General features: G+C 46.9%; 1 protein-coding gene across 13 annotated transcripts in view; it reads right to left on the bottom strand.

The window, feature by feature from the left end:
• MARK2 (microtubule affinity regulating kinase 2) overlaps window positions 1–15,136 on the bottom strand; it is a 59,187-nt gene extending 44,051 nt beyond the window's left edge. For 4 of the 13 annotated variants that reach the window (XM_081241156.1, XM_081241161.1, XM_081241162.1 and 1 more), the window contains exon 1: window positions 14,412–15,130. In XM_081241156.1, coding sequence (XP_081097282.1) covers window positions 14,412–14,465 — 54 coding nt within the window. In that variant the 5' untranslated portion in view covers window positions 14,466–15,130. Of the gene's footprint in view, window positions 1–14,411 lie in introns of all 13 variants that reach the window. The other 9 variants (XM_081241149.1, XM_081241160.1, XM_081241158.1 and 6 more) reach the window with 8 other exon arrangements.
• Between the last annotated feature and the right edge of the window lie 2,097 nt (window positions 15,137–17,233).

Genomic DNA, 17,233 nt, shown 5'->3' with positions numbered 1-17,233 from the left:
AAAAGACAAATATTGTATGATTCCACTTATATGAGGTGCTCAGAACAAGCAAATTCATAGAGAAAGAAAGTAGAAAAGAAGTTACCAAAGGCTGGGGGAAGGGAATATGGGGAATTATTGTTTAATTGATATAGAGTTTCTATTTGAGATGATGAAAAACTTCTACAAATAGTGACGCTGGCTACATTATGAATGTACTTAATGCCACTGGACTATGCACTTAAAAATTTATTAAAATATAAGTTTTGTGTTACGTGTATTTGACCAGAATGAAAAAATAGAATTAAAGCACAAGGCCGTGAGAAAATTTCAGACTACCACAACTGAGGAACATTCTATAAAAATAACCAGCATTCTTCAAAACTGTCAATGTCATGAAAGACAAGGAAAGACTAAGGAGACTATAGAGACAGGAGAACTACATGCAATGTGGGCTCCCAGACTGGATCCTCAACAGAAAAAGCACATCAGTGGAAAAACTGATGAAATCTGAAGATGGTTGGTTAACGGTATGATACCAAGATTAATTCTCAGTTTTGATACATGTTCTACGGTTATATAAGATGTTAATATAAGGGGAAGCTGGGTGAAGAATGTACAAAAACTCTTTGGACTATTTTTGCAACTTTTCTAAGTTTAAAATTATCTCAACATTAAAAAAAATCAAATTTAACTGTTTAAAAAGAAAATCACAAGGTCAATGTTATGTATTCAGAGGAGGAAACGAGCCAACCTTGGTCAAAGTCCCTCTGGTCACTGAGAATCAGCTTTCTCAGCTAGAACAACAGCAAACCAAGGTAGCAAGTGCCTTCTTGAGGCCCAGCCAGGACTAAATAGGGGCTGGGAACTGCAAAACTCTTTTTTTTTTTTTTTTTTTTTTTAATGAAATTACCAAGAAATCAACCAAACAAAGCCAGGGAGAATTAACCCAGGTTTTGCCTACAGCTGTGGTTCTTATTACACTTTTTGGTTTCAGAAAGCCTTTGCAGTATTAAAAATAACTGAGTTCCCCAAAGGCTTTTGTTTATATGGGTTATATCTATCAGTGTCGCCATTCATTTAAAAGAACATTAATAAACCCATTACATATAAACATAAGTTACTTATTTTTAGTGAAGAAACTATATTTTCCAAACCACAACTTCACACATACTAAAGGAAGTCCACCTGATGAACTGATTTTCATAATGTAATTAAAACACAATGCCAGACCTCCCCCCCAACCAAAAAAACCTAACAAAGAATAAAAAAAAGAAAAAATGAGAAAAATAAAAGAATAAAGAGAAAGGGAAAATGAGAAAAAGAAGAAAAATTAGGGAATAAAGAGAAAAAACAGGGGAAATAAACCACAGACAAAACAACAACAACAAAAAAACCTCACAAGGCCAATGCTATATGTATTAGAAGGAAATAAGCTCACTCGGGGCAAAGTCTCTGAGGCCCAGGCAGGGATTATTACAAGGGCTGGGAACTGCAAACAAGGGCTCCCTATGAAGTCATCACAGGTAACCAGCCCAAGACTGAGGACAATCAACTCAGGTTTTGTCTACAACAAAGGTTTTCTCACTTTTCGGTCTCAAGAACTCTTCACACTCTTAAAAAATTTATCAAGGACTACAAAGATCTTTTGTTTATGTGCATCATAGATATCAACAGTTACCTTATTAGAAATTGAAACTGATAATTTTTAAAATTATTTTTATTCATTCAAAATAACAATAAACCTATTACCTGTTTACACAACTAACCCATTTTTTAAACGAAGAAACTATTTCCAAAACAAAATGAAATTTGCAACAAGAGTTACATGTTTTATATTCTTGTACATCTCTTTAATGTCTAGCTTAATGGAAGAGGGCCAACTTCTCATATCTGCTTCTGTATTCAGTGTTTCCACATGCTGTTTTGGTTGAAAGATATAAAGAAAATCTCATTTCACACAGATGTGTAGTTGGAAAATGGAGTTTAATAGCCTTTCAAATATTGAGGATTTTCTTCTTTGATACTAGACCAAAACTCCACAAGTAGTAGTTCTTAAAGACTAGTTGCAACGTGCAATCTGAAATGTTATCAATGAAACTTTTGTGTACTTTTACATTAAAATCCACTGGTCATCCTGCGCTTTGAATGGCTCTTTTACCCACTGACAATCTAGGAAACATTCCTTCACCAAATTATGCAGAATTTCCAAATACTGGCATTTCATACAACATCAAAAAAATCACATTCCATCAATCTTATCACCGATCTCATCAAAAAAATTCTGACAAATACAAGTTTTCCAAAATTCTAAATTTTGCTTGAAAACTTGAATTTTATCACTGGCAATGGTGACAGGCTTTGTTCAATTTCAATAAAACGTCCACTAAATACTACAGTATGAACAACTATAGTTTGTCCATCAACTGTTATTTCAAGTAAAAATGATGATCCATGTAGATGGTTCGGCTCCAACACACAAGTGCATTTTCTCCAGACAGCTGGACTACGGTATACAGCAGCAATGCTCCATGAATACTTTGCATTTCTTCACTTGGAACATTAAAGACCTTTATTATTGGAGGGTTGAGATTAAATTAAAAAAATAATAATTTTTAGTGCTTCATCCAAGGCATTCTTAAGTGAAAATGGCTTTTTTTTTAAACCACAAGTGTGTAGCAGGAAAGTCCATGACTACGACCACCAGCAGTTTTGTGCCACTGCCCTGATTCATGTTATGGCACCAGCAGTTTTCTCTGTCACTGCTTCTGCACCAACAGTGCAAATGGAAATGAAGTTGTTCCAGGATAAACCATGAGAGCCAAAAAAGTTATTCAGGGCTTCCCTGGTGGCACAGTGGTTGAGAGTCCGCCTGCTGGTGCAGGGGACGCAGGTTCGTGCCCCGGTCCGGGAGGATCCCACGTGCCGCAGAGCGGCTGGGCCCGTGAGCCATGGCCACTGAGCCTGCGCATCCAGAGCCTGTGCTCCGCAGCGGGAGGGGCCCCGGCAGTGAGGGGCCCGCGTACCACAAAAAAAAAAAAAAAAAGTTATTCAACCCTATGCATATTTATCACAACTTGTGTTTGTTGTTGAGCATTCACATAAAAGAAAATATTTTTTGAAGCGTACCTGGTGCTGATACAACTTGAGCCATGTCTATAAATCTGCTCATTTGTAAGGTGAAAGTAAAATTTTATAAATAAGATATTACCTCAGTCTTCATGTTTGCAGCTAAATCTTTAATTCGACAAGTCATGGTAACATATGAAGTGGCACTACCCTGAACTTTACTGACTTTTCATTCAGTGGGCATTCAGGAACGTCAGCTGTTCAAAACGTCACTAGTCTCTCTATTGAGTGGGCTATTCCAGCCAAAGCAATAACTCATCCTGTAAGAGGCTTCAGTGACTTTGTCATTTCTAGGTGGAAAAGCTGGAAAAAATTTTGGCTTTTAAAGAGACCATGGTGTGTATGCTTAAAACACGTAATTCCTTCTTCTTTAAACTCTGACTGATTGGTCTTGAAATGATGCTTCAACTTAACTGGCACCCTAACACTACATGAAAACACTCTGTTGCATAAGATACAATAAAGTACATTTTTTGCATCTATAAAGCTGAGAAGGTAACTTTCATTATGATTTTCATTTCTTTTTTTTTTTCAGTTCTTGTCTACAGTTTCGCCCAGTTTCTTCAGAGTAGATCCCTCCCTTTCACTTGTTGATATGTCCAGTTGCAGTAAACAGAGCTGGCAGCTACGTTGAGAAAGCAAGACTTCCAACCTCCCTTTTTTAGGCCAACAATTAATCCTTAAATATAAGAGAAATACTATAAATTTTCTTCTATTTTAGAATAAAACAGAATTAAGTGCTAAAATAAACTATAAATAAAAATTTAAAAATTATTAGTTTTCCCAAAAGTTTTTACAAGTAAGTGTTGCAGGTTGTACTTCTTGTGTTTCTTCAAAGGTGAAGGAAAATGCTGGGATTTAAAAATAACTACTTACTGGGGCTTCCCTGGTGGCGCAGTGGTTGCGAATCTGCCTCCTAATGCAGGGGACACGGGTTTGAGCCCTGGTCTGGGAGGATCCCACATGCCGCGGAGCAACTAGGCCCGTGAGCCACAACTAGTGAGCCTGCGTGTCTGGAGCCTGTGCTCCGCAACGAGAGAGGCCATGACAGTGAGAGGCCCGCGCACCGTGATGAAGAGTGGCCCTCGCTCGCCACAACTAGAGAAAGCCCTCGCACAGACACGAAGACCCAACACAGCCAAAAATAAATAAATTAATTAATAAACTCCTACCCCCAACATCTAAAAAATAAATAAATAAATAAATAAAATAACTACTTATTGTACAACAATGAGGTTTACAGAGATTAGCAGGTATAACCGAAGAAAACTAGTAAGAGTACAGGAGAAGTACTGAGAACAAATCGAGTTCATCACTGAAAACTTCCATATTTTTTTAATAAATTTATTTTTATTTATATTATTTATTTTTGGCTGCATTGGGTCTTTGTTGCTGCACACGGGCTTCCTCTAGTTGTGGCGAGCGGGGGCTACTCTTTGTTGTGGTGCGGGGGCTTCTCATTGCAGTGGCTTCTCTCGTTGCGGAGCATGGGCTCTAGGTGTGTGGGCTTCAGTAGTTGTGGCACACAGGCTCAGTAGTTGTGGCTCTTGGGCTCTAGAGCGCAGGCTCAGTAGTTGTGACACATGGGCTTAGTTGCTCCGCAGCATGTGGGATGTTCCCAGACCAGGGCTCGAACCTGTGTCCCCTGCATTGGCAGGCAGATTCTTAACCACTGCGCCACCAGGGAAGTCCCAGAAAACTTCCATATTTATGCCTTAAAGTACTACCTTAAAAATTCTAGCAAACACAACAATAAAGAAGTACACATTCCACTGGCCAAGAGTGATGACATCAACACACATCATTTAGCCTCTGGAAAACTCCACTGTACACTGGTGAGAGAATGAGAGTGAAATAGGCAAATACTGCATTAATGTTACAGTGAAAATTATTTTGACTTTGTATAGCACCAAACAGGTCTTAGGGACCCCAAGGGTCCCCAGACTACACTTTGAGAACCAAGTTCAATATTGTGCTACCAAAATTAGTAAGTGCCTCCCCAGATCTCTCCCAAGACAGGATCTAGAGTTATGGCATTCCTGATTGGTCAGAGGAAACAGCCTAGAACTAGCTTAGACCCTGTCACCAGGGAAACTGGGATGCCATCCCTAATAAGTTGTCAAGTTGCCAAGCCTGGATTTACTGAGGAACGTGGCTCCAGAGACACAAAAATAAAATGTTTTCTAAAGCAGTGAGTCCTTAACTTTACAGAAACCAGAGGAATAGGAGAAAGAAAGGACTGGGTGGTTCTGGGATTTTATACATGAAGGCGATCTCAGACTAGCAAAATTCCTCTCCTGAGCCATGCCACAAAAGAGGCATACAGGGCTTCCCTGGTGGCGCAGTGGTTAAGAATCCGCCTGCCAACGTAGGGGACACGGGTTCGAGCCCTGGTCCAGGAAGATCCCACACGTCACGGAGCAACTAAGCCCGTGTGCCACAACTACTGAGCCTGTGCCCTAGAGCCCGCAAGCCACAACTACTGGGCCCGCGGGGCTACAGCCCATGCTCCGCAACAAGAGAAGCCACCGCAAAGAGAAGCCCGCCCACCACAACAAAGAGTAGCCCTCACTTGACGCAATTTCAGGAAGCCCGCGCGCATCAACGAAGACCCGATGCAGCCAAAAATCAATCAATCAATCAATAATTTTAGAAGTTCCCTTAAAAAAAAAAAAAAAAAAAAAAAAGAGGCATACAGGCGTACAACCAGGTAAGGCAGTGGTACATGGAGATGAAAACCCAAGATGGACAGTGAAAAGGAAGGAACAGAGTTCAAAGAAACCAAACAGAAAAAAAAAAGGAAGTGAGACACAAGTCAGCAGAGGGGTCAAAAGGAAGAGGAAAATGCACTGACAGAAACATTCCCTGATGAGCTCTGCGGCGACACTGTTACCTTTCTCCCTGGCCACAGTGGCAGTGTGAAAAAAACTGAGCAACTTACTTGCTGTTCTGATAAGGCATTCAGGCTCTAGAAGTGGCAAGCAAGGAACATCAACAGGAGCCAACTGAGACTAAAATCTCGGCCCAAGATTCAAAGTCCACAAATCCACAGGAGCTGCTGAGAAATGACTATCACTCTCCCTCCCAGGCCTCACAAAGGGGAGGCTTTCTTTTCACTTCAGAAAAGCCAACAAAGGTAACAAGAATCTGCCCTTGAAGGCCCCTCTGCTAGTGAAAAAGGAACCTAAAATCATCAGCTGCTAAGTTCCCATGTGGTCTTTAAGAGAAACAGGGAGCTTTCTCCTGTTGCCAAAGGGTAAATACTGCACGTGAATAAAGGAACACAATGAAAGAGATCCTGGCACTAGGTGGGGCCTCCTCTAACACCCGGATCCCAGCAGCTCAGAAAAGCCCATGCTCCAGAAACTTTGGATTTGGCCTTCCAGCCAATGAAGAGACTGCACATCCACCACCACCACCACCACCACCATTCACACCACAGGAATAATGGGCAGGCAGAGGGTGGTGTGTTTCTTTTCCCCTTTAATCAATAAAGTTGCCTAATATTGATATCTTGTAAATAAACGAAGTATCATTTTTTAAAAAGTGCTTTCAAAAGTACATAAACCTCTCCAACAGCATCCTATTTTCTTTTAGATATCTGATTTTAAAAGAAAACTAAAATGAACAAACAAATTAAAAAACCCAGAAATGCTAGGAAAAGCACCTATGGAACCCCAATGGCTGGAAGAGGCCAAGGTTCTTCCAGTCATTACAGAGACATTCCAAATTATGTCCCTTATACTGACCTGGAGCTGTGTGGCGCTCAGAGAAAATTCACTAAGTTGCTCAACTGAAACAACGATGACGATAATTATTACGTCCTGCCAGCACTATTGTTAAGTGCTTTATATTCATTAACTCTTTTAATGCTCACAACAACTATATCTCTAAGATAGGTATTATTATTACTCCTTTTTCTTTACAGGCCTAGAGGGATAAAATAAGCCCAAGGTCACAGTAGGGGCTGACCCAAGATTCCAATACAGGGACTCTAGCTGCAGAGCCTGCTCTGACCACAGTGACACCATTTATTGGAAGTTTGAAAGTGCTGGGATCTCCTTTCAACTCTGCCATAAGCTCAACTCAATCAGAATGCTAATGCTAGACCAAGAGGGCCTAAGGGACCCCACTTCCTGTGACTGGAGAACCAGTCATTCAAACTCTTTTGGGCAAAAACAAAGCAACAAGCCAAAAATGCTCCCAATGCTATGTGCAAAGGCAGTCAGAAAGAAGATGGCCATCTGTGGAGAGGAGGTGAGGAAGTGACGGGGTAAGGGAAAACCAGCAGACATTCGGGTCTAAAGAAGGTGAAGGAAAAAGGGGGCCACCCTGCATATAGAATATGAGTAACCAAAACAAAACCTTCAGTAAAATGGTCCTCAGGAGAAGCAACGAGTAAACCATTGTAGCAGCAACAAGGACATAAGCTAGAGCTCTGCCTGCAGGTAGCTGCACTCATTAATCACCAAGCTTTTGGACTTGGGAGCTTTCTGCTTAGTGGGAGACTGAGAAAACAATCCTGCTACATCAGCAGCACCTGCAGTCTAGTCGCAGGGGGCTCAGAATCCTGCTATGTCCCCTCCCTGAGAAAGAGTCCCTCCTGCGCTCAGGAAGTACCAGCACGTGGTGACTGAAGGCTCCCACCTTTCCTACAGGTGCCTTGATCAGGGACACTCAAGCTGTCCCCCATGGCTGAAGTACCTGTTGAACTGCCAAAGATCAAAAACTATTCTCTCTCCTTTTTCTTCTCCAGCGGGTCTGGACAGACAGTACCTATGTACCGATCCAAAAGGTCTGGGGTCTGGTTGGATTTAGCAGCCAGATCACGACAGCCAGGAGTCAGCAGTCCGATTCCCTTCCAGAGCCACACGTGGGGAGCCAAGCACAGACCTCCTGGCCAGGCGAAGGGCCTTTTGCCAAGCTGTGAACTGCAAAGAAAAGGAGCTCTATCTTAGAGCTTCCAGTGAAAGGTGTGTAAGACCAAGCTGCTTTGAGTAGCATGAGGTGTGGAGAAAGCCCACTCACTGGAGAGGCCCAGCTCAGAGACCCATTCAGAATTAGGAGGGAAGGTGGCTGTTTACAGACCTCCTCCAAACTCATGCCTCAATGAGCAGAGCCCCAGAAGAGGCAGACCTTTGTATTGCCAATTTCCCAAAGAGCACAGAGGAAAAGAGGCCGAGGCGGCTCAAAACTAGCTTGACTGGTTCTACAGAGAAGCCGCTGGTCTGCTCCGCCTTCCTTATGTTAAAAAAGAAAAAGGTGGCTTGGAGCCAGTCGTTGAAACACCCCCCACCCCCCACCCCCACTTCACTGTCCCACAGGATCCACCTAGCCACCAAGACCAGTGTCCATCTCACCCTCCCTCCTACCTACTTGTGATTCTATGACTTCATAAGCCTAAAATCAACCATTTGCTGCACAAGAGGAAATATATTTGTTTTTTGCCCTTTTCCAATGAGAAGGAATAAATGAAAGTAAGGGGGAATGAGTGCCAACCCAAAGACAGACATCTGTGGAAAGAACTCCCCACAGGGACCAAAAAAACTTCAAACACTCTAGACAAAACGGACATTCAGATGAAGGGATCTAGCCTATTTATACCCGGCAAAGGAGAAGCAGGTCGAGTGGGCCAGAGAAGGCCCTGGGACCCCTCCTCCTCTGAGAGAGAACTGGAAGCCAAGGGGGCCAGATGTTCTCTTGGTGCTTTTTCAGAACCAGATGTACCATCTCAAAGTCTAAGAAACAACAAAGACACTCAATAGCCCGCACTAAAAGGGCTGTGGCGGGGTAGTGACGCTCTGCTCCGAGAGCTGGAACTTTCAGAGTTAACACGGCGATAGACAGCCTCTTCCCATGCCACAGGTGGGAAATGGGTGGTTTCCTCCCCCACTAGGTTTGTAAAGCCTTACTCTTCCCTTTGCTGAGACAGAAGGGGAAAATGCATATATAACACTTCAGTGACTCACATCTGATGAAAGGCTGGGAGAAAGCCTGGAGAATCCAAGCTTCAGGTGCAAAATGTACAAATACTGGAATCTACCATCAAGAAAAGGAAACCCAGCCACCTATCTGGTTTGTCATTTTGCTGAACTTCCGCTGAAGGAGGAAGGGCCAGGTTTAAACTCCACCCACCCTTTCCACAGCCCTCTCGATTTTTGCTTTGACGCAGGAAGGTGGCGAATGTGGCAGCGTCACTATGGCTAAGAGAGAACCAAACCCTTTCCACGTCTCCTCCTAAAGCAGAGGCCTAGTGGTCAGTCTACAGCTTAACCCAGCTCAAGGAGCTGGGGCTGGACCTGGTTACTACAGGAAAGCCTCATCAGGCAGCCTCAGGGAAGGAAGGATGACCACCCTCCTTGTCCTTTCCATCTGCTGAGGTTACTTCATCCCAATCCATTAATGAGCTTCAAAGTGCTGCTGGGGGGAGTCCATTTAGCAGAGACGCTATCATGGGGCCAAGGGTGGCGCCCAGCCCCCACCTCACTTGTCGATAATGGGCCACAAGGTCCGACGCTTAGCTGCACTCTAGGCATAAAATATTCATTTAAGTTGACATAGTACATATGAAGAAAGTCACGGAAGCTCCTGGGAGAAGAGGAATGCCAGCCAGGTGGCTAAGTGCTCAATGGGAAAGAGTTCATGAAGGCATGGGTTAGTCCTGGTCAAATGCCCACTGAGAATTAGGCTGTTCTGTCCAAAGGGGAAGCAGTCTAGTCTGAGATGTTTTTGACTCCCAAGAGCTCTAACCATGCAAACCTCTCAGAAAATAAATTCTCAGTCTTTTCCTGCCTCACAGGCATCAACTCTATTTAAGACATCTATGCTGAGGAAAACTCAAGCCCAATCATTGGTCGCCATCCGAAAGATTCAGTTATCCCTGTGCAAACTTGATTTTAATCTGAAGCAGGCCGAATTTCAATGACTGCCTTGTATCCATCTGTTTAGCTACTTCCCAAAGTCCACAGATTAGAGAGAAATTATTACAATTCACTAGGTAGCTACCTTTACCAGGTTCAAAGGTTGTAGTATGGCAACTCTATGAACTCCAGGGGCTCCTAGAGCCCTTGGTCTAACAATACCTGTTTCGAGGGTGAAGCAGAAAGTAAGACTATATGGTCTGACATTCACCCACACCCCTGACCAGAAGGCAGAACCACCAAGGAGCCCCTGGCCAGGGTCAAAGGGCAGAGGTCGGAGTCAGCACCCAGAGCATGGGGCTTGCTGCACAGCCTGCAGGACAGGGAGTGAAAGGAGAGCGAACCGAGCTCTCTACAAGACAACACTAAAACCAGATTACTCAGTGAAACATTCAGCCAGAATCAACAATGGGATCCAAGGGATATGTGTGTTTGGAGTGGCTCAGTGGTTCTGTACAGGATTCTAAAAGCTAGATTTGCTCTCTCACCCACACTTCCAAACTCCTCTTCCCAGAATCATCTGAGAGAAGAAACAATGCCACTTACTCCTTGGAAGGACAACAGCAGCCCCCTCCCTTGCCCACTGCAGCAGAGGCAGAGGTGGGTGGGCAGTGAAAGCCTCTTGCTTTCCCTCAGGTGCTTTCCCTCAGGAGCCCTCTCTTGTGGTTCCTGAGGCCCAGAGGTGGGGCAGGTATGAAGCCAATGTAGGCCCTTGACCAGGTGTTACAGGAAGCTTTCGCCAGCGGCAGGTGGACTCTGCAAGTTGGACCCCTCTCCACTTGCCTATTACTGCTGCTGCTGGCTGGAAGACAAACAGTCATCTTGCTGATTGCTTTCACCACTGCCAAGCCTCCAGGCCAACAGAGCCATTTGGAAAAGTGAACAGAAAGCTCAGCTCTCAGATTAAGAATGCCCAAAACTACCAGCCCCAGGTCACAACCCTCTTTCTGCAAAAGGAAGAGTCTATGACTGTGAAAAAGCACCTCTGCAATCAGGTGTCACAAAAATCACAATAAAGACAGGGCTTAACTTTCTTTTTATCTCCTACTTTCACTGTTAGAAGCAGAGTCGACAACAAACAGGCAATCTCTCTGCAACACGAGGTTTATTTTTATGCTTCAACGTTTTGTGTGTGTGTATGTCTGTTTAATTCAGATGTGATCAAAGAGCTCCTAGAAACAGCTTCTCATCAGCCACATGTTTTAAAGAAAGGGGGAGAGAAAGAGCAAGAGATTGGAGCTCAAAGACAACCAGCAGAGTTTGTTTACCTATTTTCTTGTGAAACCAATTAAAATAATTTAAATCTAAATAAGATAATAGAGAACCTTTGTTATTTTTTTTAATTTATTTTTGTTTTTTGCGGTACGCGGGCCTCCCACTGCTGTGGCCTCTCCCGTTGCGGAGCGCAGGCTCCAGACGCGCAGGCCCAGCGGCCATGGCTCACGGGCCCAGCCGCTCCGCGGCACGTGGGATCTTCCCGGACCGGGGCACGAACTCACGTCCCCTGCATCGGCAGGCGGACTCTCAGCCACTGCGCCACCAGGGAAGCCCAGATAACAAAGGACCTTTGGGGGAAAGAAATCAAACCAACCAAATCCCTTGCTTTTTATTTCACAACATTAAGGCTTATGCAATGACCCCTTTAGCTAGAATCGCAACAGGACCAAGAAGAACTTTCTGGTCTCACCCAGTGGCATGATCTAGCCCAAAGGAGACCAGTGCTTCAGGCCTCTCTAGCCGTATGACCAGAGGAGCTGCTACTTGTCTTTTTTCTTGTTTTAAAAAATACTGCACCTGCCCGTTATGTTTTTCGAAATCCACACTTTTACTGGAATGAGACTTAATATCAAGTCAATGGTGCGGCTACCCTGAGAATGACAGAAGAACCAATGAAGCGGCTCAGGGGAACCGGAATCCACGGAGTGGAAACAGGATGAGTAATTCACAGTTTGGAACAGGGTGACAATGTATGCAGCCAGTGCTCTGGTCAAAGTTATCAAGGAGCAGCTTACGTTCCCAAGTGGCTCACAGAGTTCTGCTGTCAGAACATCAGTAGGCGTGCACCGAGTTCCTACTACGCGCTCAGCATTATGTGAGGCTTGTAGGGAAGAGAGGAAATCAATGCACACATCACAAGAAAAAGACCAAGGCAAGAATACATGTACATGGAGTAAAGAGCACAAAGAAACCACACTGAGGCACTCTGTTACTCTACTTTGCTGAATACAATGCCCCCCACAGCTTTGCTGAGAGAGTAGGCACTCCACGCCACTCCCCAGATGCCTGAGGGTGCCAGTCAGTCACTTGGCCTCCTCCTACCAGCTCAGAATCAACAGTCTGGGAAAGTCCTCTGGTTAAGCAGGGTTTACCTGCTAAACAAAGGCTGTGATAGGAAAAGGAATGGAACAGGCAACCTCAAGAGGGCCTCGAGAAAGTGGTTCCCAGTCAGGAGAGAAACAGCTGGCACTGGAGGGAAAGACTGTGAGATACAGACCGTGCTCCAGTTTCCAAACACCTCAGTCCCATACAGAACCAGCTGCCAAACCCGCTGATGAAATGGAAATCAACCATCACTCCCTCTCAACCCATTTCAACCCCAGAAGCAATCAGTCAATCCATCAGTAATGAAAGGGTCAACCACTGCAGAAAAACTTATCCAGAACTCCTCTTGAGTTCCTGACTGCCCAGATGAAGAGAGTGAGGGGGTAACAAAAGAGAAAAACATCAGAGAAATGAAAAGAGGGTAGATTTTTCAGAGAAAGGTGTTAATATGCAAGAGAATATAACAACAGTTCTACTGCACTAAGGAGAAAGAAGGAAACAAGATGAAAACATAAATAATGTAGTGAGGGAGAAGGATGCCAAAAGCACTTCAAGCCCCACAGGAGAAGAGCTCTTTTTTCAGGTCAAGTTTTTTTGGCCTAGTAAAGTTCTCCACCAAGGTATGACAGGCAAGAGACTCTCCACAGAGCAGGCAGCAAGGGACACTAGAGATGGTGAAAGAAAGGGGAGGGGTGGAAAGTGGACGCCTCTCGGCTAAGAGGTGAGATGACACAGAAAAGGCTAAGGCTTGGGTGACAGATGATAGCAGTGATTGCCAGGATGAGGGGGAAGTGTGTAGCTCAAGAAACTAGCGTGCAAAATTCCTGGCCCGGGGGGGTTACAAAGACTAGCCAATCACAAGGGGATGGATAGGGGCATATGCGGGAAACATAAACATGATGTGAAGAAGGCAGGAAACTAATATGGAGATGAAAGGCAATCCTAATTAAGAGGCATAGTAAGTAAGATGGGGTGAGGGCAGAGAAACCAGAAGGCAACAAGCAAGGGGGAAGAAACTATGTAAAGTGACAGATCCAGGAGTGAAGAAACAAGAAAGCCTCACGGTTTGTGTTGCGGTGTAAGAGGACAGAAAAGCAAGGACGGGGATGCGGCAAGCCCTGGGAAAGGACCGAGCAACAGGTTGTGTAAATGAAGTGGGGCTGAAATACTGAGTGTCTTTCCCTCGGTAGGAAGAGCCCAGGGAGAAGGCTGGTACAGCACTCACAGTGAGAAACAGGAGGCCAAGACTCAGAAACCCAAACCCCAGAGGAAGAGACCGTGAGGGATCCAAAGACTCTGAAGGGAGTGAAGACTGGAACCCCAAAGACAACCTGTGGGAAAACTATGCGCATGACAGCTGTACGGGAAAACACGGAAGCAACAAATGCCAGCGCGAGGCACCAGGGAGCTCCTGGAGAAGAGAAGGGAAAGTGATGAGCAAAGAGTAGGCGAAAGATTTGGAAAGGTGATGAGGGTGGAGCTGGTGGGTTGCAAGCAAGAGGGAGAGCACAATCTGGAAAACTGCAAGAGGCAGGGTAGAAAGCCGGGGAACTGGAAGGGGATAGGGATCGAGAACACACTCCGGGGCAAGGACCCTGAGGGTGATAACTGGGACTGGGAGAACCGGTGCGGGCGGAGGGGAGGCGAGGCTGGAGGGATGGAGGAAGAGGTGGACAACGACCTGGGGCAAATCGCAGGGTGCCAGTCGAGGAACAGGAGGGTGGCTGCTTTAAGCGTGGGTGGAGGAAGACCAGAAAGGTCCCCGAGAGAAAAAGGGAAGGGAAGAGGAAGCTGGGGAGGTAACACGGAAGAGCGCAGGAGGGCGGTGAGGGGAGAAGGCGGGGGGGGGGGGGTCGGCAGAAAGACAAGTGTACAGCTTGGAGTCTGGACGAGGTGGGTCCCAGGAGAGGACTCGGAAGGGAGATGTACGGGGCCAGGAGCCAGATGACAGGGCAGCCGAGGCTTACAGGATGGCAGCAGGGGCACGAGGGGAGCTGAGGAGGGAGGAGGCTCTGCAAGGGGCCCAGCCAGAGAATTCGGGGAGCCCTTAGGGCTCCTTACCTGCTCGGTGTCCCTCTCGTTCAGCGTGGGTAGGGGGGTCCGGGCGCTGGACATGGCGCCGGTATCTCAGGGGAGGGAACCGAGAAGCTCGGAGGAAGGGAGGGAAGGGAAGGCGCGGAGCCCGGCCGGGCGGGGCTTCTCACAGCAGGGGCACCCGCCGCATGGGCCCCGGCCGGGGGTGCGGGGAGGCCGGACTGCCGCTCACGCCAGCCCGGGGATGCGCCGCTCGGGCTAGGCCGCGCCGGCTCCGAGCGGCTCCGGACCGCACCCCCCCGACCCCCGGCTGGGCTGTGCCGCCTTTCGGCCGGGCCGCGCCGCTCCGCCTACTCTCTGCCGCCGCAGCCGGCCGCCTGCCTCGCTCCTCCCCTGCCCTCAGCGGCACTGCTCCGCGCCCGGCACACAGGCTGCCGCCGCCGGACCTGCTGCTCCCAACATGGCCGCCACCACCGCCGGCCCTCGGCTCTTTCCGCCGGCAGCAGCCGGAAACATCCGAAGCGGCTAGAAACGGGAGGGGGGCGCGCCTTCTCCTCCCGGCCACGGACTACTGGTGAATTCCGGAAACACCCGAAGAAGGTAATCCCGGGGACGCGCGCGCCTCCTCGATTCCGAAGACCAAGCTTCGGCTCTGTTTGCGGAAATCCACGAAGGGACTCCGGGTACTCCAGCCACGCCCACAGGCCTTTCCCCGCCCACTTCAAACTGGCTCTCGGCAGTTTCCGGAAACACCCGAAGCCACCCCGCTTGCCTTGAGCCGGCCCCGCCCGCGTCCCGCCCCGCCGCCGCCGGCGGTCGTCGGCCATTTCCGGCAACACCCGAGGCCGGGCGAGCCTCGGGTCATTCCCACGGGTGGTACCCAAAGTCTGACTCTTCGTTTCTTTCCGTCAGTTTTCGGGTATTTTCAAACCTTGAACAGGGAACGTGGATCACGTGTGCGTGTTACCATTTGACTAAATAGAAAATAAGGCTGTTAGCTATCCCTGCTGTTGGCATCCTTTGATTCTAAGGCAACTTCCTGTGTGTGTGTCCTTTCGTCTCTCAGCTAGCTCATTAAATACATCTCATTTATCATCCAGCCTGTCTATCAACATGTGTGTCACCTGTCAGATGCAGCGTTAGTCTATTACCTGTCTACCTACCGTTCATCACCTGCTGTCATCTATCTTGGCTTCTATTTATCTATCCATGCACCCCACATCTAGTCCACAGGGCTCCTCAAGGTCCCAGGCAAGCACCAGGTAAACGTCCTTGGCTCCCAGCTGCTGGAAGCTGCACAGATCTCCCCAGCCCTGCATTCCACCTCCAGCTGTGTGTAGTGAAAATGCTGTGTGATCTTGGAAAAATCACATAACATCTCTGTTTAGACTCCTCAACATCCTTATATTGACAGAATCCATGCCTTTGTTCCAGTGATGACATTCTAAATAACATCTTTGAATTTGTTACCTTCTTTTTCTTTCAGAAAAAGTCTTTTGCTTGTTCAAAATAGCACAAAACGGCATTGCACTATGACAATGAATCACACCAGTTCCCTTTTAACTATCCCTGGGAGGTAGAGCAGGAGAGACATTATCTTAATTCACATTTCAGTTATCCCTTCTAAGACAAGGAACTCATGGGAAAGAAAAGAGAAACTGGTTGAAAATGAGGATTCCTCAGGATGGCACAAAGAATGGACACCTAGAGAGGCTCCTTTTCTTCTCTGGCCTCAGTTTCCCCATCAATGAATTGAGGTCATTAGATTCTTGAGCTCTGAGGTCCCTCTCATCTCTGGAGAGCCCCTGACTTTAACAGGAAGTCCATGTGGCAACCTGAGTTCACTCTTCACTTCCTCCTAGACTGTCTCACCAGGGAGGGGCAGTAGGCTGACTGGTCTGATTCCTCAGGCTCTAAGCGGCCCCCACCCATTGTATCCTGGACATGTTGAAAAACCACCACTCCCAAACCTACCCTAACTTCAACAGCAGATAAGGTAGGCAGAAGCCAGAGTCCCCACAAGAGCCAGAGACCAAGCTCAAGTAACAAGTTCCCAAAGGTACAGGAGGAGAGAGGCCCAAGGGCTTGTGGGGAAAGAGTGCTGGTTGGACCTCTCACACTTGACTTCCAACTCCAGCTACAGCTTATTGAGCAGAGCCCTTGGCTAAGTCAACCAGAGAAATAGGCAGCCAGACAGAAGCAATGAGAGGATGGTATGAACATACTTCCTAAGGCAACAGGTATGACCTACAGTCCTAGTAAATGCTCGGGACTCCATGACAGCTCCTCATGCCCCACCTCAGCTCCATTCAAGCATCCAGCCCTTGAGGAAGAAGTTGGCGAAGGAACACAGAAGGAGGTGAGGGGGGAAAAAAGAGGAAGAGGTGAAGCCAGAGGACATTCCCCGACCCCAAATTCATCCGGAAAAATCCATGAGAATGATGTGCCCTCTGGTGGCCAAAGGGAGCCTCACTGTTGATTCCAGTGCCCCGTGTAACCTCCAAGGCTTGGGTCCCTGGAATAAGGGAAAAGGGGAGGGGGTTGGAGGAGTAAAGGAAGGTGCACTCAGGGGTCTTCCCTGGCCCCTGTCTAAGCAAACTTGACTAAGCAAACTCTACATCCTCCATGCTTCTACTCACTGAAGTTCTCATCCCTGCACTCTGCCCCTTAGCCCCTGCCTCCATCCTACCTGTTCTCTCCTCTTCCTCATAAGGCTGTCTAACAGGTCTCCCTGCCTAGAGTCCCTCCAACCTGCCCCACCAGCCATGCCAGAATAATCTTCCTAAATTCCAGCTCCAGTTACATCTCTGCCCTGCTAGAAGGCTCTCACCAGCTCCCTTGTGGGTTAG

The sequence above is a fragment of the Mesoplodon bidens genome, assembly GCF_964165515.1.
Source record: "Mesoplodon bidens genome assembly, chromosome: 7".
NCBI classification, from domain to species: domain Eukaryota; kingdom Metazoa; phylum Chordata; class Mammalia; order Artiodactyla; family Ziphiidae; genus Mesoplodon; species Mesoplodon bidens.
Note: the sequence above shows the minus strand (reverse complement) of the source record. Positions and strands in the feature narration are given on the sequence as shown.